This window comes from Salvelinus sp. IW2-2015, unplaced genomic scaffold (genome assembly GCF_002910315.2).
Source record: "Salvelinus sp. IW2-2015 unplaced genomic scaffold, ASM291031v2 Un_scaffold959, whole genome shotgun sequence".
Taxonomy (NCBI): domain Eukaryota; kingdom Metazoa; phylum Chordata; class Actinopteri; order Salmoniformes; family Salmonidae; genus Salvelinus; species Salvelinus sp. IW2-2015.
This window is the reverse complement of record NW_019942663.1, coordinates 149,846-169,769: the sequence shown is the minus strand read 5'-3', so window position 1 is coordinate 169,769 and position 19,924 is coordinate 149,846. Positions and strand designations below refer to the sequence as shown.

Sequence of the window (19,924 nt, the reverse complement as noted above, 5' to 3'; positions counted from 1 at the left end):
TTAATTACTACTTATGTTAAATTAAATATTTCAATTTTATTTTATTTCCATTAAACTATGATAATTATAAGGGTAATGATATAAAGTATACAACAACAACTTACTCAAAATAGTCTACATGTCTGATATGCTGGTACAGTGTTCTGCATTTGGTTGTAGTTTGTTTCATGTAGTGTTTTTTCATTCATCACTCGTATATCTAAAAATAGAATAATCTATGAACGTCATTATTGGGGCGTCTGTCTGGCTTTGATAACTTGCGCAGCGCAAATACTCGATAGACGACATGGAACATCACCACAGTTGTGTTTCTACTTCCTAGCACATGTGCTACGAAGTGGTTATGGGAAACGGGAAGTGTAGTTTTATATGTTAAAAATCGCTCTGCACCGCAACGCTAGATGCAACAAATACTGACGACATATCCCAGAGAAACCCGGAAAAGGGCTTTTCGAGGAGGGTTTTGTTGAAAGCTACTACCACAGTAAGTCAAGTCGTATTTGTAAGGTATTAAGCAATTTTTTTTGGTATAGCAACTTTCGAATATCAGAGTAGTCATCTACAAGCTGTCACTGTCCATTTGAGGCTCTAAATGTTGTAGCTCTGTTTCATTGTCATGCTTTCTTCTCGACTACTAACGTTAATGGTCTTGCTCTCTCTCGCTCTACCAATCGTTCTATTAGAGAGTAATTTAAACTAACAAGGAACGATACTTACTGCTATTATTACGACCATGCATCGAATTAAAATCATTGGGTGATTCGTGAATTCACTCTGGAGTGCGCTTCGGCCGTTCGTAAATTTAGAGCTTTATGAGATTGTCCGTTTCGGAGCGGACACTGGCCGAGGAGTAGAGTTGATCCGAGCGTTCTGACCTCACAACCGCACTCAAGCTAACGTTGGCTAGCTTGTTAGCTACTGTACTTCCAGACACAAACAAGAGAACAACTCACTCTGACCATTTTACTTGCTCAAGCAGAACTGGTTAGGCAGTGTTCATGTTATCTAGAGCGTTGGTGGCTGTAACTGTGCTGCGGGCAACAACTGAGTAGTTTTTTTTTGTGCTGCATTTGTAAATTCATTAGTTATTCTGCGCTCTGGCACACTCAGATGCACGGTTGCCAGGTGTAACTGATATGTGTAGTGCAATGACTACTCAAAACCCGCCCAAAAGGCGAGATGTCGCAGACAGGCTTGGCAGATCTGCTTCTAGCTCCTATGCAACTTTGTAGTATTTTGTTTACATTATTAGCCCAGAAGGTTTTTTGTGTTATTACATACAGCTGGAAATACATTTTGGAAATCAGTGTGGCGGTAACTCAACAGCATTATGACCAGGAATACAACTTTCCCAAATTGGATCCTTTGTTCGTACCCCCCAGGAAATTAAACTTATCCCAGAGGCTGCCCCAAGACGCTGCCGGTGGAAAAGAGGTATTCGGAGTAGACTTGTAGTCCGACTCAGGAGGCATGCACACCGTCCACTGATTCTGAGTTTATTACTGTCTAATGTTCAGTCTTTGGATAATAAAGTAGCCTTGCTCCTGGACAAGTTAAACACCTTCTACACCCACTTTGAGAATAACCGTGCCACTGACACGGCCTGCTCTCGTTCTCCGTGGCCGACGTAGGTAAGACATGTAAGTGTGTTAACCCTCCCAAGGCTCCTAGCCATGTCCTCAGAGCATGCTCACACCAGCTGTCTGGAGTGTTAAGGGACATATTCAATCTCTCCCTATCCCCGGTGCTTTCCCCACTTGCTTCAAGATGTCCACCATTGTTCCTGTACACAAGAAAGCAAAGGTTACTGAACTAAATGACTATTGCCCCTTAGAACTCACTTCGGTCATCATAAAGTGCTTTTGAGAGGCTAGTTAAGAATCATATCACGTCTACCTTACCTGAAACCCACTTCAATTTGCTTACTGCCCCAATAGATCCACAGACAATGCAATTGCCATCGCACTGTACACTGCCCTTTCCCATCTGGACAAGAGGAATACCTATGTAAGAATGCTGTTCATTGAATAAAGCTCAGCCTTCAACACCATAGTACCCTCCAAGTTCATCATTAAGCTCGGGGCCCTGGGTTTGAACCCTGCCCTGTGCAACTGGGTCCTGGAGTTCCTGACGGGCCGCCTCCAGGTGGTGAAGGTAGGAAACAACATCTCCACTTCGCTTATCCTCAACACAGTGACCCCACAAGGGTGTGTGCTCAGATCCCTCCTGTACTCCCTGTTCAACTTTGACTGCGTGGCCACGCACGCCTCCAACTCAATCATCAAATTTGCAGATGACACAACAGTAGTAAGCCTTGTTACCAACAATGACGAGACAGCCTACAGGGAGGAGGTGAGGGCCCTGGCGGAGTGGTGACCAGAAAATAGCCACAATATCAACAAAACGAAGGAGCTGATCGTGGACTTGAGGAAACAGCAGAGGGAGCACACACCATCGACGGGACCGCAGTGGAGAAGGTGGAACGCTTCAAGTTCCTCATCATACATATCACTGACAATCTGAAATGGTCCACTCACACAGACAGTGTGGTGAAAAATGCGCAACAGCACCTGTTCAACTTCAGCAGACTGAAGAACTTTGACTTGGCCCCTAAGACCCTCAAACTTTTACAGATGCACAATTGAGAGCATCCTGTCGGGCTGTATCACCGCCTGGTACGGAAACTGCACCGCCTGCAACCACAGGGCTCTCCAGAGGATGGTGCAGTCTGCCCAACGCATCACCGGGGGCACACTGCCTTCCCTCCAGGACACCTACAGCACCCGATGTCACAGGAAGGTCAAAAAGATAATCAAGGACATAAACCACCCCAGCCAAGGCCTGTTCACCCTGCTAGAAGGCAAGGTCAGTACAGGTGCATCAAAGATGGGACCGAGAGACAGAAGCTGTTTTTCAATCTCAAGGCCATCAGACTGTTAAATAGCCATCACTAGCCGGCTACCACCCGGCTACTCAAACCTGCACCTTAGAGGCTGCTACCCCATATATTATAGATATGGAATCAGTGGCCACTTTAACAATGGAACACTAGTCACTATAATAATGTTTACATACTGCTTTACTCATCTCATATGTATATACTGTATTCTATTCTACTGTATTTGTCAATGCCACTCCGACATTGCTCTTCCTAATATTTATATATTTCCTAATTGCATTCTTTAACTTTTAGATTTGTTTGTATTTTTGTGAATTGTTAGATACTACTGAGCTAGGAACGTAAGTATTTCTCTATACCCGCTATAACATCTGCAAAAAATATGTATGTGACCAATAAAATTTGATTTGAAAAACGTTTTTTTGTGCTCCCAAAGTCTATCCAGTGCTTTGTCGCCATTTTTTTGATGCGCATCAGTTCTAGCGTGTTAATGTTTCATGTGAAAAAAATATGGCCTACCGACAACTGGTAAAAAGTTGTCACGACGTGCGCGCTTGCTGCTCTGTCTCCTCTCATTCAAGTGACTCAGCCAATAGTGTACTAAGCTGCCTGCTGCAGTGCTCTCTCACGCACAGCCCTCCCCACCACTCACTCACTCAGCAACTCACTGCCTGATAGTCAGCAGCAGCAGGTCTCAGTGAAATATCTATATATTTTAAGAGAAATGCCATTACGGCCACGCTGCACCTTTAGTAGTAGCCCAAAAACCCGCGTCCAATACATTTTCACCCGCGACATAGTTTTCAAAGTTGCCCAAATATGGGAAAATTGCTGACGTGGCAACCCTGTTCGAACGAGAGTGCTCTGATATCCGAGTAGATAACTAGAGGGAATTTACGAACATACACAGTACTGTGTGTCTAATCCTTCTGGCTAGCTTCACATGGGGATTCATGATTTAGATCCTAAAACAACCTAATCCGATAGGCTAGGCTTTTTTACATAATATGCTTTCATTTCCATTTGACTTCGTTTGGGAAAAACTCCGATATTAGACTAGGCTACCCTGATTTATGTTATTGGTACATTTCCATGATAACATATGGGGACAGATTACCCAAATAGGCCTAGGCTATATCTTTAGTGTCTGTCTCGCTCTCTCTCAGTAATCAAGTTGTTAATGCTAAATGACTATATTTTCTCTCCGCTTCCCATCTCTCAATGCAACATTTCCATGACTACAAGGGTCTATCCCTAACATCAAAAGGGGACAAATTACTTTGAATGAATAGGGTGATTTTTGCACCAGCATAGTGTGAAAATATTTTTTGTATCTCCAGATTGTTCTGGCAATTCTCACATACTAACTTCTTAGGAGGAAGGATGTTTGACATGCTTTGTAAACTTGTATCACATTTTGGGAAATCATGATAAAAGTGGCAATTTTAGGCCCTTTTTAAACCTATGCCTCCTATAAGACCCTATGACAGCGTTCCCCAAACTCGGGACCTCAAAGGGTGCACGTATTGGTGTTTGCCCTAACACTACACAGCTGATTCAAATGATCAAAGCTTGATGATTACTTTATTTGAATCAGCTGTGATGTGCTAGGGTTAAAAACAAAACGTGCACCCCTTGCTCTATGATCTGTGAAACCGTTGATGAGACAGACAGCATTTTGGTGTCATCATACTCCTTAGTGTTCTCTCAAATATGGAGTATGTCTAGATTCTGAAATACAAATATTCAGAAATGCGTTCAACATTATAAATATATCTAAAAACTACCCTAATTTGGCCTATTTTTCAACATTGTTAGATTCTAAATATCAGAGTATGAACTTGAACACTATGAAAGCTTAAACCAAGTTTATTCACCCCAAAGGATTTAACAGTTGAACAGACAAAAACATGGTTCCACCAGTGGTGGTATATATATATATATATAATATACCCCAATTTGGGGTGGAATCTCCTCCTCTCTAAACATTACATCTCTGTTGCTATGCAGGAAAATAACTGTCAATAAACTGTCCTCCCATAATGTGACCTGACCCCGACCCCCTTCATCACTAATCCATGGCTCTCTCATTAATCGCTGGTGTAGACCCTAGACTATGGCACCCCTCATGTCTCTATTATAACTAATGATTAAGTTTAGAAATCCGAACCCATCAACATATTGTTTGTAGCAATATACTCTTCAAACACTTCACATTTCCAGAGTAGGCTCTCTGGTATTTTTAATGATATGATCCATTTTATACATAGAAATTTACATTATAGGTCATTAACCAATCACAGCCCTCATTTAGGATTGCACATTCAGCAAGTCACCAGCAGATGGAGTTCCCTTTTGAATCCATTTTCCCATTCACTGTGTTGGTGGTTCTCATAAATTGATCATACGTTCAGTATTAGCAGAGAGCCCACTCTGGAAATGTGATGTACTTGTAGAGTATATTGTTCCAAACAACATCTCTTCAAATTTAACAAAATCAAACAGGTAGTTTTGAAATATTACTATTAATATTTTTAATGTTGAATACATTAATGTGAATAATTTTATTTCAGAATCAAGACATACTCCATATTTTAGAGCATACTATAAGGAGTTTCACAACGCCAAAATGTTGTCTGTATCATGTACAGTTGACAGATCATAGGTCCTTACAGGAGCCAAGTTTAGGTCTAAAAAGGGCCACTTTCATCATGATAAAAAAACGTTTGATACAAATTGCCAGGGACCTCACAATATTATCACGATACTTATGTGCCGATACAATATGTATTACGATTCTCACAATTCTATATGTATTGCGATTCGATACTGCAATTTTTTTTATTGCAATTTTTGATGTTCCAAACATATTACTCACCATATGTCAGCTCCTGAGGGACAAGACAGCCATGAGAAAATAGGTTTTGATCAGTTTAATTGGCTCCCTTATTAAAAAGATGGAGGTACAGCTAACTAGCGCAAAAATAATATTGTGATATTGTAAAAAACAATATGATACGATATCGTCAAAAATAATATCCCGCAATGAAACTCAATTTTTATATATATTTATTTTGTTCCCGAAAATTGTCAGACCTCCTTCCTCCCAATGAAGTTTCTATGTGAGAATTGCCAGGAACAACCGGAGATATCAAAAATATTTTAGGCTACGCTGGCATGAAATTTCCCAGAAGGACCATAATCTTTTTTTGTTCTAGCTGTTGGTCTTTCTCACAGTACCATAATTAAGTTGTTGAAGTATATTGATGTATTGTCTCCTCGCTCTCTCTCATTCTCACACACACCTTCAGTAATCTTAGTCTAAAATCATAATTATGTCAAGCTCAGAATTCTTTCTCTAAGTTGTTGTATCTCCTCTCTTTCTTCTCTTGATCTCACACACTACTTCAGTAATCAAGTTGTTAATGCATAATGACTGTACAATCTTCTCTCTCCGCTTCCCATCTCTCAATGCAACATTTCCATGACTACAGGGGCCTATCCCTAACATCAAAAGGGGACAAATTACTTCGAATGAATATGGTGATTCCACACCAGGGTAGTCTAAAAAATATCTTTGGTAACTCCAATTGTTCTGGCAATTCTCACATAGTAACTTCATTGGAAGGAAGGATATTTGACATGCTTTTTACATTTTGTTTCACAAATTTTTTTCGGGGAAATCATGAGGAGTGGCCATTTTAGGCCCTTTTTAGACATGTACATGCCTCCTGTAATACTCTATGATCTGTGAATCGTACATGATACAGACATCTTGGAGTCATTAGCCTCCTTATCGTGTTCTGTCAAATATCGAGTGTGTCCACATTCTGGAATACCATTTTTTTCACATTCATTTATTCAACGTGAAATCTCTGATCTTTTATTTACGCTCGTGAAACAGGGGACCAACACTTTACATGTTACGGTTTTATATTTTTGTTCAGTATATAGTGTTGATCAGTCAAATCGGATCCCTTACTAAAAAGTAGCTGTCGGTCTTTCTCACAGTAGCCTAAATGTAAATATTGATGTATTGTTCTCTCTCTCTCCTAAGTGAATGAAGTTGTTGATAATTAATATCAATTACCCGATATCTCCTCTCTATGTCAGCAGATTCTGAGTAGACTGTGAGTGTGCATGGGCAGTTAGTACAGTATGGAGGAGTTCCCAGAGAGCTTTAACCAGCTGGAACTGCTGAAGACCCACGACCACCTGATCCCCCGCGGAGCATGCAGCCTCTGGCCGGGAGACGAAGAAGAGGAGGAGGAGGAGGAGGGGGAAAGGAGTGAAGAGTGGTATCAGCAGAAGGAGGAGAAGCTGAAAGACAGACCGGAGGAGCTAATGCTGTGGGCGGCAGAGAATAACAGAGTGAGTGTGACATGCAAACTACACACACCTTCTCACTAGGGCTGGGAATTGCCAGGGAACTCACGATACAATGTTATCATGACACTTAGGTGCCGATGCATATATGTGTTGCGATTCTGACAATTCTGTATGTATTGTGATTTGATACTGTGGTTTAATTGGGATTTGATGTTCCAAACAAATTGCTCACCTATCCTGCACTGAGCACCAACCAGGCTCCAAAGTAAGCGTTGGAAACTAAAAGTCATCTGAACGTGTGCATGTGAAGAAGTGATCGGGGGGGGTCGATACAGTTAAATATCGGTATATTATTTTTGACGATATATGGTTTTGGCACTATCGCAGTATTATTTTTGCGCTAGTTGGCTGTACCGGCACCAAAACTTTTTCCTTCATAGCTTCTTCTCCATCTTCTTTTTAAATAGAGAAACAATCTGTTTTCCTGATCAAAACTTGTTTTCTCATGCCTCTCTCGTCCCTCTGCTGCAGACGTATGGCACACTGAAGCAAAACGTTTTGCAAAGGAAAACCTTTTTCAACAAAAACAAGTTAAGGTAGTCCCTCCCAGTTTTTGACAATTAAAAAAACAAACATTTGATGTGTTGTGAATACGACCCAGCACTTTTACCATCGCTCCCATGCCTAACTTCCTGGATCTTTGGTCTTGTCAAGGGATGTGTCCAAGATCAAGGGAAGGGACATGTCGACGTAAAGTCACTACAATGTAGGGTAGTTGAGTATGGATGAATTTTAACTTATTGATTTGCAATTTACCCAGAGAGACTTGTGAACGTGAAAAGCTTTTATTAAAAGCGTACAACACGTTTTGGCGTTGAACCTACCATCCTGGAGCTGGTCACCCAGGGCCAAATTGTTGTGAAATTGACGTCTCGTCAAACATCTTTCTGTCGCAAATCCCGGTGCTCAAAGTTGACCTGTTTTGCTTACCACAGCCTATCATGAGACYTCCATGTCTTCGTCACTGGAAGAGTTTGATATCATGGGCCAATATTTCTAGAAATGTTTTGTTCAAATCAACAGTGATTGAGCTGTGAGAGTTTAATGAATGCGTCTCCTGTTAGACTTCTCCCTCTGCTTTGAATGCTGATCACTGCTTAAGATGGGAACAGCACAGCAAGCCTCTGATTACTGTGTGTGTCCTTGTCCTTGTGTGTGTGTGTCATGTGTCTCACTGGTATCAAGAGGTGGTGAGATTTTAATAAATGGAAGGGAGGGAGGAAGAAAGATCATCCCCTAGAGCTCTTGTTTGTTCCCCCTGTCAAACCTGTGCAGAAATAACTTTACATCTCTCTCTGTGGATCCAGAGACAATAACAGGGGGCAGGGTGGGGTTTTGTCTCTATTTTTCCCGGCCTTGCTTTTAGATTCTTCATGAAATGCGTCTGCCTTTCGGCTGTTTCATGACATGTTGAAGAGTTCGATAAAGGTCAGTTAAAATGCAAATATTCTCTCTCTCTGCCACCTTTAAGCTGCCAACGGTGAAGCGGCTGCTCTCGGTCGACCCCTTGCTTGCGCATTGCCAGGACGAGGACGGCTATACTCCGTTGCACCGTGCGGCCTACGGAGGTCACGCCGCCACGACCTCTACCCTGTTGGCAGCGGGCACCGAAGTTGACTCCCGCACTGCCGACGGCTGGACGCCCCTACACAGCGCCTGTCGCTGGGGCCAAGTTGCCACCGCATCCCTCATGTTGCGCCAAGGGGCGAAGCTGGACGCCCAGACCAACGGTGGCCTCACAGCGATCCACCTAGCTGCCTCCCACCCTGGACAGGCTCCGCCCACACGCTGGAGTTCCTCCTATCGCAGCGCCACATCAAGGCGGAGCTTCGGAGCAATAGCGGGGAGACGGCCAGTGAAATCGCACGCCGAAGTGGACCGCATCACTTCCTGTTTGAGATGGCGGAGGACTGTAACAGCGTGCTGTCTCCCCGGTGACCCCCCCCTTCACACACACACATACATACATCAGCTCTTCTTTCCCTCTACCCAGAGGCCTTCATGGAAGACAAGACAGTGTTCCAAGAAGTGTCTTATGAACGTATGAACAGTCATGTACACCATGTATGTCTTTCTTTGCAGTCCTGGGAGGAAACCTCAATTCTCAATATGATGACAGTTTATCTCATATATTCTCTGTACGCTTTATTTGTCTGAGTCCTAAATGGCAACATATTCTGTACATAGTGCACTACTTTTTGGTCCTAGTCAAAACTATGTAAGGGAATAGGGTGCCATTTGGGATGCAACCCTAATAGCCGAGTACTTTTGAATGGGTTGAAAATAAGTGGTCCAATTAGCATCCTCTCAGGAACTATGGGTTATTTTTAGCATGGAAACCCACATGGTCAGACTGTACAATCTTGTGATTGGTTGAAGGTGATCCAATTGCTGACTTTAATCTTTTTTTTTTTATAATGCCCGTCATTACAGACATAGGCTCAAATGGGTTTCAGCGGTGGGATGACTAATATTGTGAAATGAAGCAGATCAGTTTGGGTTCCAGGCTAAATTGTGTGTGCTGGAGTAATGTTTCTCATTGGTCTCATTGGTCTCTGAGCATTAATTCATTTATTGAATTGATTGTTGAGCGTTGTGGATATTTTAGATGTGTCATGATTTATTCTAATTCTATGGTTACAGCTAATTTGTTAGTCATCCAAGTGTCATCCGTGCTCGCTGTAGAAATAAAAAATCTAATCAGTGTAAATCTTTAAAGACGTTTCCCTTAATGGCTTTGCATGTCCCATCTCCCTTTACAAATAATGTCCGCCATTTTGATAGCGCTTACCAAACACAACCTGAGGATATTATTCAGAACCGCGTTCATTTCCAAATGTTTGTTTGCCTCTGGGATGTCCATGGGAAGATGTCTGAAGTGTGTCTATGCCCAGTTTCAAACTCACTTGGGATAAAGTGCTGTGCCATGTTTTTGTAACTTCTGGTTGTTTTTGATAAGATCACCTTGATTTTGCGCTAAAATGGGTTGTCAGACTTGTCACTATCCAGCCATGCTCCAAAGGACAGAAGTACAGTCATCAAGAGGTAAGCAGAAGGAGAGTCGATGCTCCGCGGTGACGTTTACCCCTATGTACAGAGCTAGGATCAGCTTCCCCTCCCTCTATCCTAACTTGCCCATTATTGGGGTAAATGCGAAATTGACCCAAGATCAGTGTCTAGGGGCAACTTCACCCTACTCTGAGGGTCAACTTTGAGTGTGACAGTTTTACCTCTAATTGCAAAGATACCATATTAGGCTACCCACAAAACTTTAAAGCACAACTGAATCTAATAACCAACTTCTCAGGTTAAAAACGGCCTATGTAGCATCAATATTAGTCAAACATTTGTTTGTGCCAAAATTGACTGAAGTGTAAGTAGGATAATTTTGGTCATATAAGTCAGTATATTCCAAAACAGAGTTTTGTGAGATTTGTGTAATGGAGTTCGTCATGACTTACATGAGGGTTGGGCTTGGATTACAATGATGCCCACTTTCTCACTGACACAAGATGGTAGAATTGTCATGCACAGAGAAACAGCTGCGCTGACTGCGCTCTATCCAATCATAGCAGCCAGAACCTAGAGACATTGGGTTTGTTCGACATTGCAGACGACAGTGTAAGCAACTGCCGACTGACTGATCTACAAATCATTTAGCAGCATAAATAACTACTCATTATTATTTGTAGATCAGTCAGTCACCACAATGCATCATGGATTTGATGCTCTCGAGCATGGCTATTGAGACAGACTTGCCCATTACGCAGCGCCACAGACTTGTTTACATAAGACAACACGGCGCCAGTGTTATGTTGTTGAAAGAACATTTGGCCTCTAAGCTCTTTTATGGGGTGGCCAATTGCTGATGTTTTTGATAGTGATCACTTAAGTCTGCCACAATTTTGGGCAAAATGAGAATTGAGATGATGCGCTGCCATTTGTCAAAATTCCATTTGCGAGTGTCTTGTGTCCCGCCGTGACCTGTTTTGTATCATGATTCGCTATCAAACACTGTCAGACAGACACACTGGATAGTGAGAAAGTTGTAAAAAAGCAACAAAGTGCACACATCGCCACTCGCAAGTGACTTTATAAGGTGATTTAGCTAACTTGGCCCGGCTGCTTAATGTGCCTGCTAGCTACTACTAGCTTCATTGACAAATAAACTGTATGCAGGGCACCGATGAGTTTTTCATGCAAATTTTCTTACTTGAGAAATACTGCACCAAACAACTTAGCCAGATGTAAATATGTGCTATTAAGACATTGGCAAAAATGTCAATTAATTACAGATTTCTTGATTTATCTTAGATTAATTCTGACTATTTGGAGGAACTGAGTGACAGTTGTTGCTACGGTGACTCGGGAGGGACAAAACACGAACATAACACACCCACATCGAACCACACCCCCAAGACCCAAATCTCATGTTCTCTTAATGAGCACCAGAAAAACACATGCAGAATAGTTGTGTTCAGTCAGTCCCCCTTTAAGCAGCATATCTTAAAACCCAAAACTTTTCCACTGCTCCATCAATGTCTGTGAGACGAGGCTGATTTTATTTATGCAAATGTTATTGTTGTTCAATCGCAAGATAATTGTCCTGTATTTTTTTTAAAGTATGATAATTGTACACGCCGTGCATAAAGTAACAAGTTAAAGAAGATCTGAGTGACTTACCTGTTGCCATGGGAACTGGGAGAGTCTGCTGTTCTGCGGTACATATGTGGGCGCAGCCATGTTAAAATACTCACACTGTCCTGTTTCCTCCCACACACACACACACACGCACACACCCAAACCTAGCCCTTGGGTATTTATGTAAAAAGGATTGTTTGTACCTACAGACCATTAGCCTTTCAAATGCCTGGGCACTAGGGGGATAGGGACTGCAAATGGATTTGGAATCGAGCAGTTGCAGTCTAACGGACCCTGGGTCATATTAATTAGGGCACACTGTCCCAAAATGTTTTGCAATAGAAAACTAGTGTTTCTTATTGGACAAATTAATAAAATAGTAGATCCCTATTTTTGTCAGTTTTCTTCCATTTTGGGCCTAGTGTATACAACCCTGCTGCTGTTGAAGTAAGGCTTCTCAGATAGCCATTGTGTGTCTATTTGACACCTGTATGTTTCTGTGTGAGAGCAGAGAAGTTTATCCTAGATGCTGATCTTGGGTCAGTTAAACATTTGTGGGATTTTTTATTTATTTTTTAAGGTTTTAGGGTGGGGGGGAGCTGATCCTAGATCTGTACCTAAAGGATACTTCACCTTGGAGCGAGAGCAGAGGGACTAACAGCCCTAATACACTACTCCTGTTTGACCAAGAGATGCAACTGAAATGCTAAACAGTAGAAGCCCTGCGACTTCTTCAAGGTGCTCATTCAGATGGCAACCGCTGAATACGCATGTTAAAACCGCACACTTGAAAAGACAACAAATCGAGCTTGATTGTTTAATGTCTGAACATTTTGCTGCTCAATGACAAGTTGTCATCCGTGCTCGCTGTGGGAAAACAAATACACCTTTTTGTTCAAATCTCTGTTTTTCAATCTTCATAGTGCATCAACCTCGTCTGGTTCCTTCACTGACTGAGACCGATATGCTTTGACCGTGAGATGCAAGAGATCCTTCTGTTCTCAAAGGAGCAGCACATCAAAACTGGACAGATTTTCATCCCTTTTTAAAGTTCTTCCTTCAGGATACTCTTCTAATGCAGCAGATCCCAAACTGCGCTAGTAGAAAGTTTGCTCTGTGTGCCAAATGGCACCTTTTTTATTTTATTTTACTGCATTACTTTTGACCAGCCATATGGTGCTCTGTGCACTAAAAGTGAATAGTGCACTAAAAAAGTCCACTAAGAAGGGAATAGGGTGCCATTTGGGGCGCACCCTTAGCCACGACATGCAAACGGAGCAGTCAAGCTGCGTTTGTTGAAGTCATCGCAAAGATTTCCTAAGTAAAGGATCAAAGGTTGACTAAACCACAGTGCCTATGGAAGGTTGGAGGATACTAATGGGCACTAGCTAGATCTGTTTGGCATAACTCGTATCTCGAAATCAAACATGAAAACCCTACACACACACACACAGATTCCTAATGTCCTTGAGTGATAAAGCATCATGTAGAACCTTGACTTCAAACAGGCAGAGGGAGGCTTTGAAGAGTAATCATAGGAGGACCACTAACTGCAGTGCGGCAGCCGTAGCCCTTTCAACTCTTCAGACATGCACTGCACTTTCATTCAGTGGGGAAAAGAAAAGTGTGTCCTTTTATGTTATATACTCACACACCTCTCTTAAGTTAACCCCTGAGCCTGGCTCAGTGGCTGTCACCCAGGGCAATAGAGGAAATTGCTCTGAACCCTGTATTCTTATTTTCTCAAAGCCATCTTTCTCCTTGTGGTGTCCATGGTGACAGGTGGGATTATTGTGGAATGTCAGGGGAGCGGATGATGACATGGTTTCCCTTGAATGAAAAGACTGGGTCTGTGTGAGAATATACATGTTTTTTTTTGCGTGGTGGTAGTTCAGCTTTAATATTGCAGATTGTGTGTTCTATCAATGTAATTGCCTAAATTTCCAATCCCCATTTACATTTTTTTTTAAAAGTTTACTTATAATTTCCTTTATTTTCCCCCAAGCCTACCACCCCTCCCCAAACGTATTACAAATAGAAAACATACCTTATTTACATAAGTATTCAGACCCTTTGCTATGAGACTTGAATTTGAGTTCAGATGCATCCTGTTTCCATTGATCATCCTTGATGTTTCTTCCATTTGATTGAAGGTCACCTGTGGTAAATTCAATTGATTGGACATGATTTGGAAAGGCACACACCTGTCTATATAAGGTAGTTGACAGTGCATATCAGATCAAAAACCAAGCCATGAGGGCGAAGGAATTGTCCGTAGAACTCCGAGACAGGATTGTGTCAAGGCACAGATCTGGGGAACGGTACCAAAAACATTTCTGCAGCATTGAAGGTCCCCAAGAACATGGTGGCCTACATCATTCTTAAATGGAATAAGTTTGGAACCACCAAGACTTCCTAGAGTTGGCCGCACGGCCAAAGCAAGCGCAGGAGAAGGGCCTTGGTCAGGGAGGTGACCAAGAACCCGATGGTCACTCTGACAGAGCTGCAGAGTTCCTCTGTGGAGATGGGAGAACCTTCCAGAAGGACAACCATCTCTGCTGCACTCCACCAATCAGGTATTTATGGTAGAGTGGCCAGACGGAAACCACTCCTCAGTAAAAGGCACATGACAGCCCACTTGGAGTTTGCTAAAATGCACCCGAAGCGCACTCAGACCATGAGAAACAAGATTCTCTGGTCTGATGAAACCAAGATTGAACTCTTTGGCCTGAATGCCAAGCGTCACATCTAGAGGAAACCTGGCACCATCCCTACAGTGAAACATGGTGGTGGCAACATCAGATCACTTTGTGTGTGCTGCACAACAGTGAGTGACTCACAAGGCTCCGGTCTCGTTGTGTAAACAAACACCACGTGAGTGGGGGACCAACGGTAAGCTTCATAATGAAAAATGTCACACAAATTATCTAACATATCACACAAGTTGACTGCAGGTATTTACTTGAAAAGTAGCTACAAATAATCAAATGTATTAAAAAAAACATCAAATTGTTGACGGTATTGAAGAACCATCCTGTGGCTATTTCCAAATACCCCGATTTATATGGTATACCGCCCAAGCCGAGCGAGAACTTGTATTTCAACGTGAGTGTGTGTGTGCCCTTCCGTTGCTGTGGTTTGGATAAGGACTATGAAGGGTTTCGAGACACAGGGCACCTGGCGTTACCATGGAGACCGATCTCATGAAATTAGAGTTGGGAAAGGTAGAACATGATAGAGCACCACAATGGAACATTGATCCTATCAGTAGGCAAGTGGCTGCAGGGCAAAACACGGAACATGGGCACTCTGTGCCATACATTCAATCATACAGAATCATATAGATCATAATGCATAAGATTACATGCAGACAAGGGGGACCTGATCCTAGATTCACACGCCTACTCTGAAACGCTATATTATTATGTGCCCTGATATGAATCTCTGCACTTTCAGCAATACAATGTAAAATCTGACCTGGGGTCATATGATCTCATGAAATGGCTACCCAGACTATTTGTACCCTCCCCCCTTTACGCTGCTACTACGCTCAATGCATAGTCACTTTAATAATTCTACCTACCCCTCACATTGACTCTGTACCGGTACCCCCTATATATAGCCTCGCTATTGTTATTTTACTGCTGCTCTTTAATTATTTGTTACTTTTGTTTATAACATTATTTTGGGTGGTATTCTTTTGTAAAATGTTTTTGTTGGTTAAGGGCTTGTAAGTAAGCATTTCACTGTAAGGTCTGTTGTATTCGGCGCATGTGACAAATCAAATTTGATATGATACTCTTTTGTATGCGTCATTTCAGCTAGCGATGAATGCCTGCTTTTAAGACACTTACTGGGATTTAGCAGAGCGGTATGAAAGATGCGCTAGGCATTGATGCCACTCTATTCACATGAATTCAAGAGCCATTCATGAAAGAACTGAGTTCAAACACAGCTTCGTGTGATGCTATTTGAAGAGTGAAGTGAACGTAAGATAGAGATAATGTACACCACTATCATCATTAACTGCCCAGTTGTATACAATGGCAGTAAGTTTCTTATCAATTGCTTTAAACCTCTTTTGGATCTGCCATTTTTTGCCTAAAATGTCATACCCAAATCTAACTGCCTGTAGCAAGGATATGCATATTCTTGGTACCATTTCTTTATTTAACGAGGCAAGTCAGTTACGAACACATTCTTATTTTCAATAACGACCTAGGAACAGTGGGTGAACTACCTTGTTCAGATGCAGAACAATTTATACCTTGTCAGCTCGGGGATTCGATCTTGCAACCTTTCGGTTACTAGTCCAACGCTCTAACCACTAGGCTACCTGAATGGAAACACTTTGAAGTTTGTGGAAATGTGAAAGGAATGTAGGAGAATTTAACACATATCTGGTAAAAGATAATATAAAGAAATAACTAGCCGTTCTTTTGTATTATTTTTTTGTACCATCTTTGAAATGCAAGAGAAAGGGCATAATTGAATTATTCTAGCCCAGGCAAGATTTAGGCTTTGGCCACTAGGTGGCAGCACTGTATGTGCAATGTTTTAGTGATTCAATGAAATCTTGCGTATCTATTCAAAATGTTGTATCAAGACTGCCCAAATGTGACTAATTTGTTTATGCATACATTTTCAAGTTCATAATTGTGCACTCTCCTCAAACAATAGCATTATATTATTTCACTCTAATAGCTACTGTAAATTGGATAGTGCAGTTAGATTAACAAGAATGTAAGCTTTCTGCCCATATCAGATATGTTTATGTCCTGGGCTTTGTTTTTGTTTCTTACAACCTCTTGCTAATCACATTAGCCTACGTAAGCTCAACCGTCCCGCGGACAGGACTCCGATCCTGAAGAAGGAGTATGGAACAATGTGGCCAATTTTTCAGAACAGTTGACTCTGGCTGCGTTTACAGAGGCAGCCCAGTTCTGATCTTTTTCATCAGATCAGCTCTTTTGCCAATAATTGGGGAAAAAGATCAGAAATAAAATAAAATGTTATTTGTCACATGCACCGAATACAACAGGTAGACCTTACAGTGAAATGCTTACTTACAAGTCCTTAAGAAAAAGTGTTAAGTAAAAAATTGAAATAATAAGTAATAAATAAATAATTAAACCGCAGCAGTAAAATAACAGTAGCGAGGCTATATACAGGGGGTACCGGTGCGGGTGCACCAGTTAGTCGAGGTGATATGTACATGTAGGTAGAGTTAAAGTGACTGCATAGATAGTAAACAGAGTAGCAGCAGTGTAAAAGAGGGGTCTTGGTAGCCCTTTGATTAGCTGTTCAGGAGTCTTATGGCTTGGGGGTAGAAGCTGTTAAGGAGCCTTTTGGACCTCGACTTGGCACTCTGGTACCGCTTGCTGTGCGGTAGCAGAGAGAACAGTCTATGACTAGGGTGGCTGGAGTCTTTGACAATTTTAGGGACTTCCTCTGACACCGCCTGGCATAGAGGTCCTGGATGGCAGGAAGCTTGGCCCCAGTGATGTACTGGGCCGTATGTACTACCCTCTTTAGTGCCTTGCGGTCGGAGGGCGAGCTGTTGCCATACCAGGCAGTGATGCAACCAGTCAGGATGCTCTCGATGGTGCAGCTGTAGAACCTTTTGAGGATCTGAGGACACATGACAAATCTTTTCAGTCTCCTGAGGGGGAATAGGGTTTGTCCTCTTCGCGACTGTCTTTGTGTGTTTGGACCATGACAGTTTGTTGGTGATGTTGACACCAAGGAACTTGAAGCTCTCAACCTGCTCCACTGCAGCCCCGTCGATCAGAATGGGGGCGTGCTCGGTCCTCCTTTTCCTGTAGTCCACAATCATCTCCTTTTGTCTTGATCACATTGAGGGAGAGGTTGTTGTCCTGGCACCATACGGTCAGGTCTCTGACCTACTCCCTATAGGCTCTCATCGTTGTTGGTGATCAGGCCTATCACTGTTGTGTCATCTGCAAACTTAATGATGGTGTTGGAGTTGTGCCTGGCCATGCGTGAACAGGGAGTACAGGAGGGGACTGAGCACGCACCCCTGAGGGGCCCCTGTGTTGAGGATCAGCGTGCCGGATGTGTTGTTACCTACCCATACCACCTGGGGGCGGCCCGTCAGGAAGTCCAGGATACAGTTGCAGAGGGAGGTGTTTAGTTCAAGGGTCCTTAGCTTAGTGATGAGCTTTGAGGGCACTGTGTTGTTGAACCCTGAGCTGTAGTCAATGAATAGCGTTCTCACATAGGTGTTCCTTTTGTCCAGGTGGGAAAGGGCAGTGTTGAGTGCAATAGAGATTGCATCTTCTGTTGGAGCGGTATGCAAATTGGAGTGGGTCTAGGGTTTCTGGGATAATGGTGTTGATGTGAGCCATGACCAGCCTTTCAATTGGGCTTTTTCAAAACAGCCAATGCATTTTTTAAATGACACATTTTTCCCCCTTTCAAAACAGCATAGCCTTATTCATTGATGATATATCTGTACAAAAATGTACCTCCTCTCTCTCCCTCTCTCGACATGGACAGTATTTTGCCTACCTCTTAGAGCGATAATGGCTGCAATTGACTGCCTATTTTATTTATTTACCAGTAAAAATATAGCTTTACAGATAAAACCAAACAGAATTTGAGATTTCTCGGTAAGAGTGCTTAACCTCAACAGCGCTGAAGTCCTGTCCTCACACAAACACATTTCACATGCGCCACTCGCACCTGATACACACGTCTCTGCCAGACTGTTCATACACCTGATACACACCTCTCTGCCAGACTGTTCATACACCTGATACACACCTCTCTGCCAGACTGTTCATACACCTCGATACACAACCTCTCTGCGAGACTGTTCATACACCTGATACACACACTCTCTGCCAGACTGTTCATATCACCTAATACACACCTCTCTGCGAGACTGTTCATACACCTGATACACACCTCTCTGCCAGACTGTTCATACACCTGATACACACCTCTCTGCCAGAGTGTGCCACCCTTCACTCACTCACACACTCACTCCATTCTCACAGAACACTCACACACTCCACTCTCACCAAACACACTCACATACTCCCACTTCACTCACATAATTCGCCCCTCCCACTCTATTGTATCACACCCTCCGGACCTACACCTTTCACTCTCCTGACACATACCCTGCTCCTCTCCCACATAGCAAAGAGACAGACAGTGCTACTCCGTCCTGCCCCCCCCCCCCCCCCGCGTGTCTCAGCTCAGGGAATACCGACGATGGCATTACCATCAGTGCGGTTGGCCGTTTTTACGAGACATGACTTTACAAGACAGGCTTTCCTCCAATTTGAAGTGTGTGTGTCTTATTCCCTCACTCCCACAAATGAAATATCTATCCACACACACACACAAAGGCATGCGCGCGCGCGCACACACGCGCATCGGGAGAGTGTGAGAAATGTACCTTTCATATTCGCATTTAGATGGAAGTGGCAGTGTACACCAAAAAGAAAGTCAGTACGGTTACATGCACACAATAAGATTATTGGGGATAGTCAGATTTAATATAATAGTTTGTTTTAAACGTTTACATGCTTTGCAAAAATAACGATTTCCCTAATAATCCAGTTAACATGGACACATCTGAAATCAGGCTACCTGATGAATGCAGAAAATCACCTTTCAAAATAAACGTTCTACCACAGTGACCATGTTATTTTGCTAAGCCTGTTTGATTCTGAGTTCTGGCATATGACGTTTGTTTGTGAAAACTATTTCGAAGATGCATTTGTTCAGTTTTGCCGAACTCACGTCGAGGGAGACTTGCACTACCGGTGCTGGCACATGGTCAGATCAAATACACAGCTGGATGCCGATTTTAAGCGGTTTACATGTCCTAATAATTCAAAAGATTGCCAGGTGTTTTAATCAGCCTATGCTTACTTCGATTTTGACCTTACGCCGATTAAGATAAGCAGATTAAAGTGTTTACATGACTATTGCCATACTCTGCCTTAATATCTAATTATT

General features: G+C 42.5%; 1 protein-coding gene across 1 annotated transcript; it reads left to right on the top strand.

Annotated features, from left to right (window-relative positions):
- The first annotated feature begins 388 nt into the window (after positions 1–388).
- Positions 389–10,219, top strand: ankrd49 (ankyrin repeat domain 49). The gene is given in 4 exon segments (XM_024136566.1): positions 389–484; positions 7,013–7,270; positions 8,760–9,056; positions 9,059–10,219. Coding segments are annotated over 3 exon segments (678 nt in total). The 5' UTR covers positions 389–484; positions 7,013–7,057; the 3' UTR covers positions 9,227–10,219.
- Positions 10,220–19,924: the final 9,705 nt, after the last annotated feature.